Source organism: Haliotis asinina, chromosome 1 (genome assembly GCF_037392515.1).
Source record: "Haliotis asinina isolate JCU_RB_2024 chromosome 1, JCU_Hal_asi_v2, whole genome shotgun sequence".
Classification (NCBI taxonomy): Eukaryota; Metazoa; Mollusca; class Gastropoda; order Lepetellida; family Haliotidae; genus Haliotis; species Haliotis asinina.
In genome coordinates this window covers 55,874,137-55,895,197 of record NC_090280.1, presented here as the reverse complement: position 1 = coordinate 55,895,197, position 21,061 = coordinate 55,874,137, and the positions used below count along the sequence as shown (strand labels likewise).

The 21,061-nt window shown below is 41.8% G+C and overlaps 1 protein-coding gene, 1 long non-coding RNA gene and 1 pseudogene across 3 annotated transcripts in view; 1 reads left to right on the top strand and 2 right to left on the bottom strand.

Annotated features, from left to right (window-relative positions):
- LOC137294527 (uncharacterized) overlaps positions 1-21,061 on the bottom strand; it is a 57,128-nt gene that overhangs the window by 20,036 nt on the left and 16,031 nt on the right. The gene's annotated exons all lie outside the window — the stretch shown is intronic.
- LOC137258437 (uncharacterized) lies at positions 5,589-7,197 on the top strand (annotated as a pseudogene).
- On the bottom strand, positions 14,760-19,669 carry LOC137294411 (uncharacterized). 2 transcript variants are annotated; one of them, XM_067825420.1, is made up of 2 exons: positions 19,324-19,669; positions 14,760-16,805 (listed from the first exon to the last, which is right to left on the bottom strand). In XM_067825420.1, the coding sequence occupies exon 2, from the start codon at positions 16,796-16,798 to the stop codon at positions 15,182-15,184; it is 1,617 nt and encodes a 538-aa protein (XP_067681521.1). In that variant the 5' UTR covers positions 16,799-16,805; positions 19,324-19,669; the 3' UTR covers positions 14,760-15,181. The 2 variants fall into 2 exon arrangements, with proteins under 2 accessions (XP_067681521.1, XP_067681529.1); XM_067825428.1 differs by lacking the exon at positions 19,324-19,669 and having other exon boundaries at positions 14,760-16,916.

Here is a 21,061-nt window from a genome sequence, read left to right as displayed (position 1 = left end):
TGGGTCCATCTTCCACATCTCCTCTATCTTTCTGAGGGGACATGTTCAATTCGTGACTTTGCTCACTTTCGGAGCAAATCTGTTCTTGCTTCCTGTTCCTGGAATAAGATTAATTAGCCTCATTTGAATAAAGCACCGAAACATCATGATGACAACAGATTGTAAATCTAACTGATGAAGTGTGATAACGTATAAACAATAGTATATTTACCATACTTTTAAAGTTGCTGATATGACAGCTCTAGTTGAATCGGCACTGGGGCACACTAATTGAGGTTTTGAAAAACTATGCCTTGTTAAATACCATTTCATGCACACAAGAAGAGGCGTTTGAAATTTTGTGAATCATTTCTCCCAGAAACTCATTTTCACTTTCACAGTCTCAGCTGATCTTGGTGCAATTAAATGATGTAAATCTAAACACTTGCACAAACTACTACCTACACAATATGAGTCAGTGTGTATTGTTTTAGGCCACTCTTACCAATATTCCTGCAATATCACAGTGGGGAACACCAAAATTGGGCTTTACACTTGGTTCCCATGTAGGGAGTCAAACCTGGGTCTCGGCATGACAAGCTGACATTTAAACCATTAGACTGCCCAACTGCCCCTCCACAATTTGAACATACGAAATAAAACATGTCAGTATTTTATACTAGCTGAGATTTAAATTGATTCTTACTGCAAGAGCAGTCTTCCTAAGCCTCTCTTTCTCCTCTTCAGCAGCTTTCTCTTCATCTCTACGAACTCTCTCGATGTTCTTCTTAGTCCGAACATGCCAGCTACAATGGGCAACACAATCAATCAACAACCAAGTTCACTATGAATCTAGTATGATTGATCTGTTTGTACACCCTTTCCTACCTGACCAAATGGTCAACGTCCCAGCAGTATGATCAGAGAGCAAGGTTGGTTTGTAACCTTTCATGCCCATGGGATTCAACATCCTGATTTAATGGTTACAAAATACAAGCAATGGTTAAAAAGGGAGCTGTGTTGTGTGAATGATCTGTCATCAGTTGCCCTAGGAACTCTATCTTTTAACCAACGTGAAGAAAGGTGAGCCTTTTCCTGCATTCAACATAGGTAAATGCCACTCACATGACCATTCACATGACCAGCAGTCAATGGGTACCCAGTAAGGTATGTAAAGAGTCTGGGCAAAAGTCGTCAATAGGGAAAGATGAAAGACATTTCTTTCTCCATGTCACTGTTTTCTGCTACACTGTCACCTTGTTTCTTGAGCCATGGACTAGGATAACATCAGCTACCACACAGAAATCAGTGGCAAGGTAGAACAATGAATTTGTCTCCATATCACAATATGCAGGATCCAGAGAGCAGTTCACTCATGTCTAATATCATGATGAACATAACCTTCAAGGCTACAAAACAATTTCTGAAATTATCAAATTCAACAAACCAGAGCTGGCTGATAGTGTGTGAGAGACTGAGTTTACTTTTATGCAACTTTTAGCAATAGTCCAGCAATATTACAGCTGGGGACAGCAGAAATGGGCTTCACACATTTGTACCCATCTGGGGAATAGAACCCAGATCTTTGGCATGACGAGCAAACACTTTGGACAATAGGCTACCCCACCGCCCCATCCTTTCAAGTACCAAATAAAGGCTACTGATATTGTATCAGTGGTTACACATTTTATTGATCAAATCTGTGTTGTCACCAAAATTCTCTGAAGGGACAGAATGAAGTTCTTCAAACTTTTGACCGCTAACGTCACACTTTCAGATGATATATACTCTTGTCAACTTTAAAGATCACATATACTCAAACGGGGTGCAAATTCATAAATCACTCATTGAATGAAATGAAAAATATAAATGAAACCCCGCCATTAAAACTACCCATTTTGATCATAAAATTACTTTAAATCGACCTTTTTGACAACAGTGCACAATTCTCAGCCGCAAACAAAATTTCAACCAATCAGAGCAGCGCGTCTTCATCACACAATATAAGGTATAGATATGAGGGCCTATGCAGAATACATCTACATTTCAGGGGTTAAACTATTTCGTTTACAGGTTTGTACAAACCTGAAATCGCGACAGCTGTTGTGAAAAATGAAAGCTATGTATTCTCACTATCTGCTATCGTTTAGTTTTGTCTGCTGCTTTGCCTAGTTTCCGGGTTACAACCCTTGTTTTCGTAGACGATTCTGTTTCTGTCAAAATCACTTGGTGTCACTAGATTGTAATGCGCCTAAGGTGGTATAAACCTACATGTTATTTGTCATCATTCACTCAGTTAATGAATTTATAACAGGTATAATTAGTGGTAACGCGACTTAGATTACCCGACAAACGTCCCCATTTGGCATTTCTTGTGTCAGGATCGATCAAAGGATTAACCGATAACACGCTGATCGATTAATTGCTTTATGCGAATTTAAATGCAGATTTGTCAAAAGGTAGTTTTTATTTATGACCATTTATTAATCAGTAGTGAAAACACTCTGTCGTGTCTGTGTCTGTGTAAAAACAACACCCTTCTTTCAAAGGATTAAGCGCCAATGATTGCTCATTATTGGCTAACTAAATTACTTTCTTATGAGAATGCCTGGCATTGTGCAATTAGTCGCCAGGTGTGCTATCTTGGGTGACCATTGAGACTATACACCAATGTGAAAAACCTGAAACGATACATCACTTTTTCGTATATTAGACTGTTAAAAGACATATTACTTGGGAAATCTGCGGATGAATGATATATCACTCGTTTTTGTGGATATTGATGGATACATTCCTCGAAGAAGGTAATAGCCTCACATTGCTCCTTTAATTTCTTCCACAACGCTCGCTTCGCACACACAAACTACCCATTTAGCACAAACTACGGGGTCCGGTGGAAGTCTGTGCATAGACATGATAGTGACACTATCACACGACGACACGTGATCATTCGTAACTACTCGCCTCTTTCCGTAACCTGCAAGGCCGGAATGACACGAGTAGTTACGAATGACACGTGATGTCACGTGTAGTTGTTTATAAATAAGGAAAGAACACTCACAAGATAGGACCTGTTAGAAGTTCAGAAATGGAATTACACATCAGTGACGTGCTTTTGATTTCTACGTCAACCATGAGATTTTGTGAGTCCAAAAGGGCATTGGGTTATCTCGGCTGTAGATCGCTGTGTTGATTTCGTAACAGTGATTAGACGGGCGAAGAGATCAGTTCACTACACACCTACAACGGACAGTGAGGGAGTAAATGGGATCAAATCATTGATCAGTTGGTAAGTTTTTAATAAAATGACATAGAGAAAGAAATGAAGAATACTGTTATTACATTGTCAGTGAGCAAAATGCCGATGTAAAATTCCACCGAGAGTTAGATCTCTGGTTGGATAAATTGTATCGAACTAAGCCAGTTTCAAACAGGACACCCTAATGAGAATGATAACATTAATAAAAAATGCTTTAATTTTGTACTCATGGTCCTCATTTCACTCTCATTCCACGTTATGTCAACTGAAATGGTGCCATACCATCTTTTAACCGGGTAAATCCAATTCTATAAGGAAATATTTGGGAATTTTATACTGGTGAAAAACAGGATAAATGGTGTCATTCTAACTTGTAGCTTTGTCATTCAATATGTTTTGGGGCAAAATAAAGGAAAGGAAATATCTAATATTTGTCATTCCATATTGTGAGAAACCGAATGACAAGGGACCATTCATTGTATAAAAAATACTTTGTCATTCATCATTCCATGTCATTCGTCATTCTCTTTAGCATGTCCCTTTCAGGCGTGACTCTTGTAATATGACAGATTGAGTGACATGTAAGAATACTTCTAGGTTTCTCTAGTTGGGATTCTGACTGACCGAGTGTCATGAAGGCCACTTATAGGTTTCTCAATCTAGGATTCTTACAGATCAGCTGTCATGTAAGGCCACTTGCTGGACTTTTCAGCTGTTGACGACAGATCTGCACCTGGCGATGGACAATTACACATGTATTTCAATAGATCGGACATGAGTCCATCACTCCTTGTCATGATGATACTCTAGTTACATACAACAACATTGTATGGAGTCAGTGTTCCCGCTCTCCGGTAATTACGGGTTTTTTTCCGATAAAAATTGGATGGTCCGGCATTTTCAACTGCCGTCAGTGGCTGCTGCCGGTAAATTTACATTGCATTGAGTTGCTTTTAAATTGTAATATAATCGCAGTTAAAAACAACGTCTTGGCACATCCAGATATAGACTTTAGCACATTGCGCATATGCAGATGAGGCATACCATGTGATTGGCTGATACATATTCTCAAACAACAAGCAACGCACAGCACACCTTGCAACACACCTATTGACAGTATTTCGTTATAAATATTGATTACTTTCTCTCTCTGTCGGCATAAGTTTAAGCCACCGGAAATTTTCAAAACCACTGGGAGTGCTGTGCTCTATTAGCAAAACCAATAATATACAGGTTTATTAATGATGATTAGTGTTCGGAATCCGAGAACAAATCACTATTGGTTACTGGAGGACTTGTGGTGAACGATTATTGATTATAATCGAAATATATGCATTTTAATGTAATCACCAATTAACAGTGTGGAATAGCTACTGCTTGTCAAGTATTAGATGAACCACGACCTGACAAATGACCCCAATTTGCATCTATTGGACCCCCCTTCAGCGCATTCTGTTTGAAACAAGAGGGAAACAGGTTGTCGTCTTAATACTGAAAAGTTCAATTTCCTCATGCGAATCGTGATTTTATTGTTATATCATACTACTGAACACGTGTTAAACTGAAGCGGCATTGAGTTCACGCCACGGTCAGCGTGTGTTGCACCTGCTTAATCCCCAATCTACCTCATGTACCTGTAGCAATCAAGTGTACTCGTACATTCCCTGCCCCGCCTACTTGTCACAAACACGTTTACTGCACAGACGCATCTAGTACGTGCCAAGCAGTGGCTGTTAAAGGTTTTTCCATGTGGAACAGTTAAACCCAGCCAGCTCTATAATCACCTAGGATAGACACAACCACTAGCTCTATTGTCAGAAAACATCCAGAAGGAAACATTTTTTCCCCAGAAATTTTGCTAAGACACATACACCTCTAACCTAAACATACAACAGGTACGGCATGTATGGACAGTTCATATCTAAATCCTGCTGTGAACCCAGGCCAATTGATTATCATAATTATTGCTTGTGTTATCAGTAAGTGATGTTCTTGCTTAGCTTCAATTATTTTCCCACTTCTTCATAACTGCCAAGATGTTGTTACAATATGGTGGCTTGAAACATTCGCTCATACTCATGACATGTTGGTTATAGTTTTATTTAATTAACTGACCCATGAAGATCTGGGTTAGAATTGGTTGACACCTGTCATTGTATCCCAGTTGTATAGACCAATGCTCAAGCTGCTGATCACTGGAATGTCTGGTCCAGACTCGATTCTTTACAGACTGTGCCACCATATAGCTGGAAGATTGCAGAATGTTGTGTAAAACTAAACTAAACTCACTCACTCACTCACTATTTGATGATCTGTTTTCCTTGAAGAATGCAACAAGATGTCCACCAACATGACCAGCAAGTTCTTTGTGTCTGGTGCGGCTGAGGCACAGAACATCCCTCTCCTGGAGATGATGAACCACAACACAGCAAAGACTCTCAAGGATAGATTCCTGTCATGTCCTATTTGTTTTGATGTTTATAAGAAGCCTAAGTGCCTGCCTTGTCTCCACACATTCTGCTGCCCCTGCTTAATTTCCTACATGGAATCACAGGAAGTGTATGGTGCCAGACGGAAAAGGGGCTTCCCATGTCCTGTCTGCAAGCAGTTCATTTCCATTACAAATCATCTCGGTACCTGGAGTGAGTGGGCAGAAGAATTGAGGGATAACTTTATGATACAGAACATGATTGATATGATCGTTCAGAAGTCTGACCAAGGAAGAAAGAAAAGTGAAGAGATGACCAAAGTGGTATTCCCCACAACTCCCCCACCACTACCAACATCGCCCCCGCCTTCATCTCCACCACAGCTACGAGTGTTACCAAGGCCTTCAGCTCCACCAAGGTCTTCAGCTCCACCAAGGCCTTCAGCTCCACCAAGGCCTACAGCTCCTTCAAGGCCTTCAGCTCCACCAAGGCCTTCAGCTATGTGTCTAACAGTCTACTCATACACACCCTCAGACCCCAGATCCTTGTTTCATGGCTGGTCTAATCGGTCGAACCTTAGGCTACAAACCGAGAGTCCTGACTCTCCACATCGTCCCTCAAGGCCATCTTACAGTACACAGAACTCTTCCAGCATGCCGTATTTGAACCAAAGGTTTCACTCACCTGCAGGTAATTAAAGTGCAGCAAGAAGCAGGACAGATTATGAACCTCCTGTTATTTCTAATATTTGTTGTCTCCCCAAATAAAACAGCGTGTTGGTGCTTGATTGAGTTAATGGATGTGTCAAGTAGAGGAAGGACATCTTCCTGGGACGGAATGTTACCACAAGCAATGAAGTGGTTGGACGGCCATGTTCACTAGAACTCCTTGATAAAGTCCTTGAGAGTCGTATTGTGGTCAGCATTCTTGACAGAAAGAAGATGTACTTCCTGTCAGTACCTGACCTCGAACTTGTGAACGACTCTTGACACAATTTCTACATACCGCGGGGTCACAGTGCTAAGCCCAACCGCCATCTTGGCTTCAAGTGAAGCCCAACCAGCTCATTTGGACCTCCTCCTCATCAACTGTCACTGTAAGATTGTCAACACCACCAGAATCTACTGGTGTGGAGCTTTCCAAGGATCATGGAATGGTGACCTCGCCCAACCTCTTTATATCAAGACCATGTCTGCTACACAGTTTGCAGTTTCTGACTTTGGGAGGAGAAGTGTTGTATTCTTTAAGATAGAGAATGGAGAAAAGGCAGTGAAGATGTTCACAGTAACTCCCCCAGATTACAGATCTTTCCGCCAGCCAGGTGGCTTGTGTTACCACAATGGCTGCATGTACATTGTAAACTCAGAAAAACATGAAGTCCATAAGATCTCCTCCACTGCTGGGATCAAGTGCGAGACAATCCTCAAAGAGAGGGATGGTGTGTACAGACCATCATCTATTTGTGTTGGGCCTCGTGGAGAAATATGTGTTACTAACTGGGAAGGGAAGGTCACATCCTGTGCATTATAATTCATAATTCATCCTGTGCATGATATATGGTTTATGTGATATACTGTGCATGTTTTATAATTGATATGGCATCCAGGGCATATTATATGGTTTTTATGGCACCCTGTGCATGATATGTGATTTATGGCCTATATTAAACCCACATTGGTGTGTGATATTTGTATTGTCCTTATGGGCTGCATGAACCTGCTGATCACCTTAGGTACAGTAGGTATATAATTTCTGTGAACTGGACAACCTTGTTGACTGTATACTGAACAGTAAAACAAACTCAAGTTTTGAAAAAGTGAAATCTCACAAAAGTAAGCATTCATGTTTATGTTTTCTATTTTTAAAAAAAATCTTGACAAAAAGCAGTCTTTTGATGTTCAGTATAGTTTGAATTTGTGCAGATTAGACACCCTTGTTGCTTACAGTTCTGGAAACTGTGCGAATGGAACACCCTTGCAAATTATAACTCTGGAAACTGGAAATTGGACACCCTTGTAAAATAGAGTGTTGGAATCTGTGCAAACTGGAGACCCTTGTGGGTTTTAGTGATAGAAATTGTGCTAACTGAAAATCCTTCTAGGTTTTCCTACTCTTTTGGTGCAAACTAAACACCCTTACGGGTTATTGATCTTGAACTGTGCAAACTGTCTATCCTACAAATTTTGGGTAGTATCTGTGCAAACATATATCTGATATAAAGTCTACCCTTGTGCTCAATGTACACACTTGTACATAGTGATTAGTCATCTACAAACCAGCACCTGTGCAGTCTTTCCAAACAGAACACTCCTTGAACAAGCATGTTGTGGAGGGTTTTGTCAAGCCATTGTACTCTGAAGGATCTTGTGATGTCTAAGCAGGTATACAAATACACGTTGTATGTTTAGTATTTAGACATGTTCGTAGCAATACCTTGTACATGTTACTCAGTATTTCCTGCAAGCTTTCTGTTATGCAATCATTTTATGTCACAAGAGAAACCTAATATATATCATGTCGATAACTTTATCATCATGCAGACCGAACAAGCTCAAATATGTTTATCATTTTTAACTTGCCTTACAACCCACAAGTAACATGTGTTCATGCTATGAATGGGTATTTGTATTACTTCCAACTGAATTGATGGTTACATTTCTTTTAATATGTCTTGTTTTATATTGTGCTATATTTAATCTGTATTAGCTGATTTCATATGACTAGTATGTGTGACTTGGGACTTAGTTTGCCTTTGAGTCACATGGTTGAATGAGACTAGTGACCTCTACAAGCTTAAATGATACTTTATTAGCCTATTTGATCACGTTTAAGGCTATTTGATTCCTTGCATAAGCCATTATGATCAGTGCCATTCCTTTTGACACATCATAATCCTAAATCACCCCGTTTAAACATCTATGAGATATGTCAGTCAAAATCACTCTGTAAAGGTCACCAAAGGTCACCTTGTCAGCTTAGATTTCTCTTAAAAGAAGACCATGACCTTTGTCAGTCTAGATGACAACATGGACCACCATGACCTTTGTCAGTCTATATGACTATATGGAGCACCATGACCTTTGTCAGTCTAGATGACAACATGGACCACCATGACCTTTGTCAGTCTATATGACTATATGGAGCACCATGACCTTTGTCAGTCTAGATGACTCTGTATGGACCACCATGACCTTTGTCCTTCTAATGACTCTGTATAGGCCCCCTTGACCTTCACCACTCTTTATGACTCTATATGGGCCACCAAATCTACACTGAAACATTGTGTGCAATACTCCAGAAGTTTTTATCCGTAAAGCAATAAGCTTTATCATTGTTTACTATTGATTCAGCAACTTCCAGAATGACAGTGACGCTTGTCAGTCTTGAGGACTCTGTATAAGCCAGATGAATATGTATATTATCACCACTTGACCAGCCAAATGATCCTGTACAAGCCCATATTACTGTCTGTCTGGGCGACTTTGTGTTAGCCAAACAGTTAGGATATCAAACCAAATCAGCCTGTTTGAGTTATAAAGACTTTAATATTTAAAATAAACAAATATGAACCTATTATAATTGAAATATTTTACAACTGTGTAGCAGTTTTGATTCCTGAATTGGTTAAAGATGTGCGAAACTGGTTAAAATATATGTCCTTTATGTCCTTTGGCCCCGATTTCTCAAAACAAACAAATCTGAGTTTTGACTTAAGTTAAGAGTTTTTACAAGTCTGCGAAAATACAATTCCCAGAATGCTTTGAAATTGATATTAAACTTAAAAATAGTAGACTGTTTGAATGTTTTGACTGTTTGAGCATTTTTATCTTAAAAATGCAACTGAGTTAAAATTTCAGATGTTTCATATTGTTAGAGTCAGTTTGAGATTTGAGTAAAAACTTATGTCAAGAAACCTGGAATAATGATTATGACTCTGCATTTTTATGCAATGATCCGCATACGTCCAGTAGTTTCAATATTTTATAATTACATATTGAGGGCGATTTCTTGCTTAATGCGTTCAAAATGCCATTATTTTACCCCAAACGTTCGTCTAAATCTAAAGGTTTTCGTTTACGCATATCTTATCTGTGGCAGATACAGTGCCACAAGATACACCTGGCAAATGTTAATAAAGAAATTCTATAAAATATGCCCGTGTTCTCCTTTGTCATTGTAAGGAAGTGGAAAATGTTCCTGTGGACAGCCAGAAACACGTATCTTTGAGAATGAGAAATATTTGTACAGGAAACCTGCCAACACCAGCATAAAAGTTTGGTCCTGCTTTTTTGGGCGGTGGGGTAGCCTAGTGGATAAAGCGTTCGCTCGTCACGCCGAAGTCCCGGGTTCGATTCCCCACATGGGCACAATGTGTGAAGCCCATTTTACTGGTGTCCCCCGCCGTGATATCGCTGGAATATTGCTAAAAGCGGCGTAAAACTAAACTCACTCACTCACTCCTGCTTTTTTACAAAGATATTATGGTCATTAAAACATTGTCTTATCTAGCACCTTTATCAACAAGCAGTTTTACCGTAATTAACCCTGTCTAAACTGGCATGGATGTCAGGCGACCAATCAAAGACTGTTAATCCAACACACTAATTCACCTTTTGGAACCTAGATACTCACAATTACAAAAGATCAGAGGCATTATACAGATAAGAGATTGATGGGTGTGGCAGCAGCCATGTTGGAAAATGGTCATAGCTGTCTAATCCAACACCCTATGTAAACCGGCATTGTATTTCAGTCCAAATGGGTGCCAGTTAAGACAGGTTTCACTGTAACAGAGGGGTACACAAAGCCTGCAGTCTGGACCACCAGTTGTAGGACTCTCATTTTTATGGCAGTCGTGGTGGCTGAGTGGGTTAGGCGGCTGATTTTGTGTGCTGGCGATTAGGTGTCTGACTCGAAGGGTGTGTATTAGTATGTGTAAAGTACTAGAATTTGTACTTTACCAAGAAAGTGTAATCACAAATATAACATATGTTACAGGTTTCACTGTACTTAGTGAACTAACACTGCAAACATTCCTCGGGCGACCCAGTCGTCAAGTCAAGTCACTGACAGAGTTGTGACCCTGAGTTAAGATGGGATTTGATGCATTTGACTCTCAAGTTTGCCTTGAGGATATCCTGTCCTGTGATTAATTGTTTGGAAAAGTATGTCTTTAGACACTAGTTCATATTAATAATGAGTCCATAGATGTCATAAATTGTTACAAGGGATATATTATGTTCAGTCTAAGTAAACTTATCCTCAGTACCTTTCTTTACACTCCACTACTGAGTCTAACAAAACCTTATGGTCGGGTCAGGTAACCTTTGATTTTGACCAATCAGAACACAGCTTACCAAATCGCGAAAGTGGACATTCGCACATACCTTTTGAAACTTTTATCCCAAAAAGGTTCGTACCCGAACGATTCCGAATGTTATTTAGCGTACGCTCGCTTCCGGGTGATGCACACGGTGTATCTTACAACCATGACAACGGTGAGTAAATGATGCTGAAAATAGTGTTTTTGGCACTATTCAAGGATGTCATCTTGCGGAAATACTAGTATTAGCTAATGGTAACCACGTCAACAGAAACCCCAAAGTGTGTATACTGTTTGTGGATAGATCTGTGTCAGTGAACTGAATATTTTAAAAGTCCCTGCGATCAATAAACAGTGGCCATTGTCTGATTGGTTAAATCTATTTAACCGTCTCGAGTTTGATTGGATGGTCATAGGTCGCTCAAAGGTTACCTGATGCGACCTTCTACTAGGTTTAGTTAGACTCAGTGGTGGAGTGTAGTAAATAACACTGAGACTAAGTTTACTTTGACTGATATTATGTTGGGTTTCCAGCTTTTCTACCTACAAGTTAACCCAGGAGCATGAGAAGTAGAAAAAAGCTAACATTTCAGATACGTGTACAGGTTTCTGGGCCATAGTAGAATGCATATACAGACCACCATTGCTAGTCCTCAAAGGCGACTATATTAGTTTAAGTAGTTGTAAGAGGTGAATATGTTACTTGAACGAGGTGAATAGTTTAACAAGAACAGGTGCATATATATGTGAACAGATTACTAGCTGGTTGCCTCTTACCACTAGCGGCCTTCGTGGTGTTGTGGTTAGAGGGTCATTTCTGAGAGCGGAAGGTTGCGGGTTTGATCCTGGTCGCATCATACCAAGATGTTAAAATATTGTACTTTTTGTTCCCTGCTGGGCATTAACAGGCACAACAAGGACTGGGCGGCTTGGAGTCGTATAATGTGTCTGAGTGGGGTATTGACGCTTACCTGAGACATGGTGTCTCAGTGAGCTGGCTCATCAAAACCAACGTAAATCTGGACTAGAACAAGGGGACACATATTCACACACGTGCACATTGCCGTCATATGAGTAGGACGTTGGACCCCATTTTACGTCACCTCATTTTGTTATAAGCATGTGTTGCGGATGGCCAATTCTAATGGTTTTCACAGATAACATACACCAAAATACCCAACTGCAGCATTTATCATTAAATATGTACTGAAAGCTTCAGCGATGCTGTGAAAATGTTTACCAAAGTGATATATTTAAAACATTCCTTTGTTCCATATGCACACGATGGTAGGCTCCAACATCCCATCATGATTGTTGGAGCTGACCAACCAATCAGTAGGGGCAGATCCAGGATTGTGCGTGTGTACGTGTGTGCGTGTGTGCGTGTGTGCGTGTGTGCGTGTGGGCGTGCATGACCCGGAAGGTCAAATGGCACAGACGACAGGTCGAGTTACCTTCATTAAAGAGGGGAGCAGAGATTGTTATTATTGTTGCTTTTGTGCAGAGCATGTTTTCATTGTGTTGGTAATACAATCGCATGCTCTCTATTCTGGTTTACTAACTTTACAACGTGCAGACTACAGTTACTTTCAGTATCATTCTCAGTTATCACTTGAAACACCAGTTGCTGTTGTTGCTCGCTGCCTAAGAGCTTGAATCAAACATAAACTGCCTATACTGTATGTTATGTAATGAGTGTAGCGGTAGAATTTTGCTTATTTCTTCACCAATTTCGTTCAAATTTGAAATATATGTAAATTATTATCTGAAAGTATTATGCTATTGCAAAAGTCTAGATTTATATTTTTGAAAATTATTGTCCAAGCAGAGATTCGAACCCTTGTGGTTGGAATATTGGTGCATGTGGGCGGTGAAAAACTGAACTCACTCGCTCACCTCGGCATTGCTTTCCGCCGAAGTTATATGTTTTATCCTGTCGCCTGGCAAGATGTAATGCCAGTATCTTCTGACTGCATTCATGTTCGAGTGGCTATAGCGTCTGCTCAGAAAACGGTTGTTCGGACCTCATACCTAAGCCATTCTTAGTCTACCTGAAGCTTCCATCAAGTATCAGTATACAAAATTAAACGCATACGCGCACGCGCACGCGCACACACACACGCACAAGCACACGCACAAGCACACGCACAGAAACTCGCATAATTAAGAAACTTGGCCGGGGCTTTAGGATGTGCGGTGCAAGCTACGAGGGGATGTCAAAAGGTTCTGATCATCTATATGAATTTATCAAGAAATTATGATGAACATTTTAAGGTAACATCAGGGATACTTACCTAGTTAATGGCTCCCAAACTATTTATTTCACTTACTTCAGTCTTCTGCTAGTTGATCCTAAAACACATGTTTCTGCACTTGAAGGGTTGTACTGCCTGACAGATTCACACGGACTCAGATGTACTCAGTTTATGGTGAGTATCGTTTGATACCGTTGGGAGATGGAAAAGGAATTTCGAAACTGCTCAATTTGTCCCTCACAGACGACGTGAACACCGTTTTGGCGATACAAACCGGGCCATTCAGTAGGTGTTGGTTTTCCATGAAATCAGGGGTTCTATTGAGGAGGTCTGCCCAAATTGAATCCAGTGAATCCAGTGAGCGTTGATCTGCGCATTTGGGTAATGATGACAAGTGTCAACCATGTCAGGAGCCTAATCACACGATCAGGTAAGTCACCTCTTACGACAAACATGGTCGACTTTTGTATCAAGCATTGGTTACTGAAGAACTATTCTACCCCGGGTCTTCACGGGTCGTTAGAGGCTGAGATTTTGACTGTTCCTAAGACTGTTCTCGATTATTGGGCCGCCTCATACACATATGCCTGGTTATTGGCCCATGGGTTCAGGATAAAACACAAGAACGCAATGGTTCAACTCAAAATTAGGAACTGCCCCAGGCCTCATATTTTCCAATAAGGAGTTTAATATGGATATAACCTCCACATGTCTACCAAAAATATTTTGCAGACGTTACTAGACCCCTGAATGTCGGGCGGTGAGGTAGCCTTGTGGTAAAGTGCTCGCTTGTCACGCTGAAGACCCGGGTTCGATTCCACAGATGGGCACAATGTGTGGAATCTATTTCTGGAGTCCACCGCCTTGACTGCTGGAATATTGCCAAAAGAGGCGTAAAACCAAGTTCTCTCACTCCCCTAAACAAGCCACAGAGCGTACTTACGAAAAATTGATACAATACGTACATAAAACGTAATGACTTTCAGATGTAGATGTTCCTGACCAGGTTTAATTCCATGATTTGCATTCAAAGTGCTACATCACCTACAGAATATGCACTTTGTGTTATTGAGGGAGAGTTCAAAGTACCGTAGATGCAACCTCTTTTACAAAGTTTGACGACCCGTGGAGATCCGGTTTAGAACTGGTCTTCAGGAACCCAAGCATGTAAGAGGCGACTAACGGGATCGGATGGTAAGGCTCGCTGACTTGGCAGCCACACTGCATCGTATCCCAGTTCTGTAGATCGATGCATATGATGTTAACCACTAGATTGTCTGATCCAGAATCTTGCTAAACAATGAACCAGTTAACTACAACGTTTGACGCACTCTTTGCGTGTTCAGTCATTCTGGTGCCTTGAGTGAAGGTCTCACGTCCATCAACAAGTTTTGTCAAGACATATCGCAAAAAATGCAACGGAATGGCTATTTCCTGAGAGGAGATGTTGGAAACAATATAAAAAATATGACATGTATTCACTGAAATACCTTAAATAAAGACAAAACCGGTTGTACTGTTTGAAGTTTTAATGGCGAATTATGTAGTATAACATCCATGCAAGCTATTTTTATATAAAACTCTGTACGAGCACCGTTACGCATTTCACGAGACTAACGCTAAGTCTCTGAAAATATGTAAAAATATAAGTTTCATAAAAGCAAACAGCTGATTTAGTTTTAATATGAAAAAAGGACGCAGTCTGATTCAGGCCTATAGCCTGGTCAATCAGCTTGTCGAAACATATTGCACAGTGTGTAAAAAGGAAAATAGCAGTTGGGATGATATCATGGATCACGGAAAATCAATGATGACACCAGGTGTTCACTAGAACTATGACCATGTCCGTATCGGAAGTACACGTTCCTCACGATTATTATGAAAATATGGATGATAAGACATAGCAGTAGATTTACACAGCAGTCACATGGGGCCTTTATCTGTACAGAGAGATGCCGCCTTCCCAGTCCACCACACACAGGGTACCATTTGGACCCAAGCACACCGAGGATGGTTTTTGAATTCCATGACTCTCACAAAGGACCTTTTCACATATTATTGTGTCCCCGGGAAATACCTGATATACGGCATTGCCACCGTAGTCAACCACGTAGAAGCTGCCTGCAGCCACGTTACAGCACATTCCACCAAGACTCCGAAACTTCCGGTCACGTGTTGGTGCGAGTGAGAAGCATTTCTTACCGACGCTTATTCCATACTCAGTTTCTATTTTAAATCCGACCAGGCTCTTTTTGGCCGTATCGGAGACCACAAACGTGTCTTCTGTTAAGGCACATATGTGATTTGGTCTTAAGATCTCGTTGCAAAGCCTACCTCTCTGAACTAGACACTTGTGGGATGACGTGGTAAAAGAAGCAGGTTCAATCGTAACCTGATCTATTCTAGCTGGTTCTGCTGAACTTCCTGTTAGCAGAGTGTTGACAGCCAACATCGTGACACTCTCATAGTTACGCTCAGTGTCTACAACTTTCAGGATGCTCAGCCGTGGGATAGAGATAAAGTATATTTGGCACTTGTGCTGGAGATTCACCACGATACAGTCTTCTGCTTCATTCAACAGAGCAACAGAGCATGGCCTGCCTTTAACCTTTACCTTGGTGGAGACTCTATTGCCTAGGAAGTAACTCCTGAAAAATAGAACGCAATTTTTGTTGTAGTCTGTCAAGACGATAGTGCTTGCCTTGGGAAGAAAACACACATCCGAGAAACTGCTATTGTCATAGTGTCTCGAGTAGACATTTACTCTCTCCATTGTGAATGCATCTACATATAAAACAGGTTCCTCGCCCCTGGTTAAGTCATTCGAACTGGAACTCCTTGCGTTCAAGGGATTCCATGAGGCGGATTGCCAATCTGAAACATTCGACACACTGGTGGACGGACGGAGACCAGATGAGCTGTTGCTTTGACCAGACGGAGAGTTGTAACTTGAATAAAGACCTTGACCTCCGCGTGACCTGAAAGCAGACTCAGGAGGTCGTAAAAGCAGATTTGACGAAGAATCAGCACTGCCTTGCTCACTGGGTGGATCATACTCTGACAGTGGTGGCGCTGAAGGAATCGGTCTTATAGGAATGTATAGTTTATAGGTCTGAACAGCTTCTGCTGATGTTGAGACTGAAGGTCCGATTCCACCCGATGGAGTAGGGGTGTTTGGTTTCGTCTTAGGATGTAGGCAATCGATCATATTCTGAATAAGGAAGTTGTTCTGAAACTCTTCAACCCATTCGTGTAATGGCTTCAGCCATTTTTTCACAAAGTGAAACTGTTTGCACATTGGGCAAGGAAAGCCCTTCTTCCTCCGCATTTGAGACGGTTCCTGGGATTGTATGTAGGAATCTAGACAGTGATGGCAGAAGGTGTGGAGACATGGCAGGCACTTTGGCTGAGTGTACATCTCGTAGCAAATCGGACATGTTAAAAACCTATCATCTATACTCTTAGTAAATGGGGAGGGAGGAGTATCAGTAGAGTTGGCTGACTGAGTCTGTTGACTTGCTGCATATGTGTTGAGCTTCAATGGACTGGCCATGTTGTCTCTGTAAATATAACATGATGGAGTCAGTATTATCTGCTTAGTTCCATATGTGTATTGTGATAAGAGGAGCGACTTTTACACCGCCAATTATTAACATTCTTGCAGTATCACAACTGGATCATTTTTCAATGGAAATCTACGAGAAGAGTAGGTCCGGAGGCGCGAGGTCCGGTTACGCGAGTACAATTCATGAACGTAAGTTTTCATAAACGCGGGGTTTCCGGATATGTGGGGTCCGAGTAAACGGGGTTCGACAGTATTTCAGAAATGGGCTTCACACACTACCCTTTTGAGAATCGAACCTGTGCCTTCAACTTAACGAGCAAACGATAAGGCTACACCAATTTAGCTGCTGGAATTGACTGAGTGAGGTTTTAGCAATATTCCGTGCAAACCAGAAATCGGCTTCACATGAATAGAACCTGGTTCCTCAGCGTGACGATCAAACGCTTGAACCAGTAGGCTATCCTACCGCCCCAGCAACGCAAGGTAAGGCGGTTGAGCATGCTTCCATTCAGTTCTTGTATGCTGTGTTCTCGATACCCGATAGATCTACTCGTTGATAAATAAGGAAACACGTTGCAAAGTTTAAATGTTTTATAGGACCTACATATTAATCATTTTCTCAATATATCACAAAACTCTGATTCTTTAGGCCACAGCCCGTGGACCTCTGGACAAGAATTGATCTTCAGCAACCCATGCTTGTAAGAGGCGACTAACGGGATCAGGAGGTCAGAGTTGGTGACTTGGTTGACACATGTCATTATATCCCGGATATGTAGATATGTGCTCATGCTGTTGATCACTTGGCTGTCTGGGCCTAGATTTTCGAAGCTCTCTTAGCGCTAAGACAGTCGTAAGGTGATGTTAGTGTCTGGCACTTACGACTGTCGTGGCGCTAGGAGACCTTCGAAAATCTAGGCCCTGGTCTAGATTCGATTATGTACGGACCGCCGCCATGTAACAGGAATAGTACTGAGGCGTAAAACTAAACTCACTCACTCACTCACTCACTCTTGACAGCATGACAGCGATATATTTAGAATCTTCGTAATAGAGTCTGAACATACAGCACAGCAAAAGAATGTTTGTAAAAGTGTGAACATGAAGTTAGAGCATGGTTAGTGAAACGGGAGTAACGACAGAGGTTCAACACGTTTTAGACAGTTTTAGACAGAATACTCACGTCCAACGTTCTTCCGTTGTAGACCTTATACAACAACAGCTGGAGAACCTGACTGAGCTGGTCAGTGTTCATGAATACATAAAGAACATGTAAAGTTTGTTTCGTATGGAATCCTGGCAGGGAGATCGCCGCGCTCACAAGCGAAATATGGCAAAATTACCTATAGTGCAATAACGCAACCTATTCTATGTGTATTACTGTCGCTTTACCGCGCATTTCAAGGCCTTTTTAACCCATGTGAGATCGGGCGACAACGCCGAATATTTTCACCTTGAAAACTGTCGCTATGTCGCCTTTTGGATGAATACGAAAAGATTATTCCAAGCGAGCAATGCGACATAACGACAAAGCGACCACTCACCAAAATGTCGCGTTGTCGCATTGTCGCGCTTTGGTTATTTCGGTTTCGGCACTTTTAGGATTCCATAGTTTCGAATGGTAAATAGGACACATATAATGGGTTTATACCACAGGACCCGTGGTGAGGAAAGCATGTAGGCACACAAGGCCTGAGTAGTGGTCCTATTTATATCACATAATATGAAATTGATCTGCAGTCACATTTGTTTACTGAGGCCCTATGGGGAAAATGTTAAAGCATTCGCTCGTCCCGCCGAGGACCCGCGTTCGATTATCCCACATTGGGATGCCTAGTTCTGGTGTCTGGCGTGCACAAGGGTCGTAAAACTAAACTCACTCAATCTATGGGGAAACCTCGATGTAAACGGGTTATGAAAGTCAGACAAAGGCGTCCGTAGGTTCGCATCTGTCAATGGTTCTTACTAAACGTAGTTTCTGCAAGCTTGTCAAATTTCCTGATAATTTACGATTATGATATCAGTTCTGTCAATTTGCAGACATGCAAGCAGGTTCCCTATGCCATCTTTTTACGATGTACCCTGCTATGCTTGGGTTAACTTTTCCCAATAACCGCAGGAGTATTACGTTGTGTCTGTCGTCTATGGGAGCCTACTGTCCTCGTCTCCCCATTCCTTAGTCATCCCTACCCCTCCTGTCTCCCCAACGCTTGCTAACCACTAGCCCCCCTCCACACACACACACACACACCCCACCCCCCTCGCTACCCCTATCTCCCCACCCCTTCCTCCCTCTCCTCATCCTGTCGTCTTTACTCTCCTGTCTACCCCCTCCCAACACCCCTTCTTGTTTACTACCCACCTGTCTACCCCGACCCGATCCATGTACTCATTCGTCGGTACCTCCCTACCCCCCTCTCCACCATGCCCCTCCCCTTTCCCTCTTCAACCACCAATCGCACCCGGAACGAATGTCTTTTTGTTGTACCCTGCCAGTCTAACCTGTCACTTACCTTTAGAGATATACCTATATCTGTAGGGAGGACTGCTATGATAAATAAATCCTGTTGTACAAGATTTCTTCTTCACGCACCAAGCACCGTGGCTGGTTTGCTGCAGTTCAGTATAATAGCTCCATATTTATCCGCTCCAGTTCTCTGCAGTCATTGTAAACGTCAGTGAGTCTTGTTCAGTCTTGCTTAATCCATTCGATTGACATGGTTGCGAAATAACACTGACGTCCTAAATAGACACTGGAATATTTCTCCACATCCAGGAATCTTACATGATGCAGGTCCCCAAAACGGTTTATCAACAAACCTTTAGCCTTGACGTCAGCAAGGTATGCCGAACTGGGTCAAAGGTCAAGAAAGCCATGGCAACGATTTGTTGATCATTATTGGATCGAAGGTGAAGGTCGACAGTGTTTTGTTTCGGTTGGGTGGAAATGTACACGGTATATGATGCGTCCTGGACACTCATGTCGTGGTTATGATCTATATTTAGCAGCATATGTAACCTGTATGTTCTGTGTACGTTATGACTGCTTCAATTGGGGGTGCTTTCATAACACTGGTGTAAGACCGATACCCGGTCTGTGTCAGATTGACCTCGGGTGGTCTCAGGCAGCCCTATTTAACCTAATAATATGCGGGACAGACGGACGGGATATATGCAACGTTGAACATATTGCCATTGCTACGCAGCTGTATCGCTATGCTAAGGATTTTACTGTCACAATGCTATTCGATCATTTTAGGTGAATGAGTGAATAAGTAGTGTTCAAGCTATATGGCTGCAGTCTGTACATAATCGAGTCTAGACCAGATCAACAGCATGAGTATCGATCTGCGCAGCTGGAGTCTGTCAAGTCAACGAGCCTGACCACCTGATCCCTTACGTTACGCCAGGCATGAGTTACTGAAGGCCAATACTCTAACACGGACCGCTTTCAGCACAACTGCAGACAAATCACGATGGGGCACACAGAAACAACACACCTTCGTACCCATTTTGGAACCGAACCCGGGTCGTCAGCGTTACGAGCGACCGATTTAACCAGGCTACCCCACCGCCCCAGCTATCTCCATGACGCTTTTGTGATACTTATGTAAGGAAACATTTACATCCAGCGCCGGTGCTATGTTGACAAGTTCAACCACTTATCAGGGTGAGTAGGTTTATAACGCGTGTTATCAGAGAGCTGAAGATACAGTGATATTTGAACCGCAGTGTTCACCGATAGTAAAGCCGACCACCAGCATCCTCATCCTCGAGTTCACTGATCGGTACATCCTAAAAACACTTCGGTGGAATCTGTCTAATCCGGACTGTTTGTAAACCGGTTTATCTACGGCTTATCTACAGTTATAATCCGAAACTCATCATGGCACTGTCTACGGTAACGGAGAAAGGTTGACTAATCCGGACAGCTTTATGATCCGAACAAATGAGTCCGCCCTAGACCAGTCCGTAATAGACAGATTCCGCTGTTATATGACATACGCAACGAATCCTCTAATAACAACCGTGAAAAGAAATAATGCACCAGTGTTTCATGGCAACGATAATGAAACATACAAGAACATGTTTTTTTCGATAGCGATGTATGTAAGGGCAACATTTTTATTGCTGTGTTTCTCATCGTCCGACCGACCCGATAATGAAAAAAACACATGTTTTCTGCTTACTCGAAACTCAGGCCCCCAGAGTGCTCATTCAGTTGCTTTTTCCCAGTGTCAGTGCTGGTGT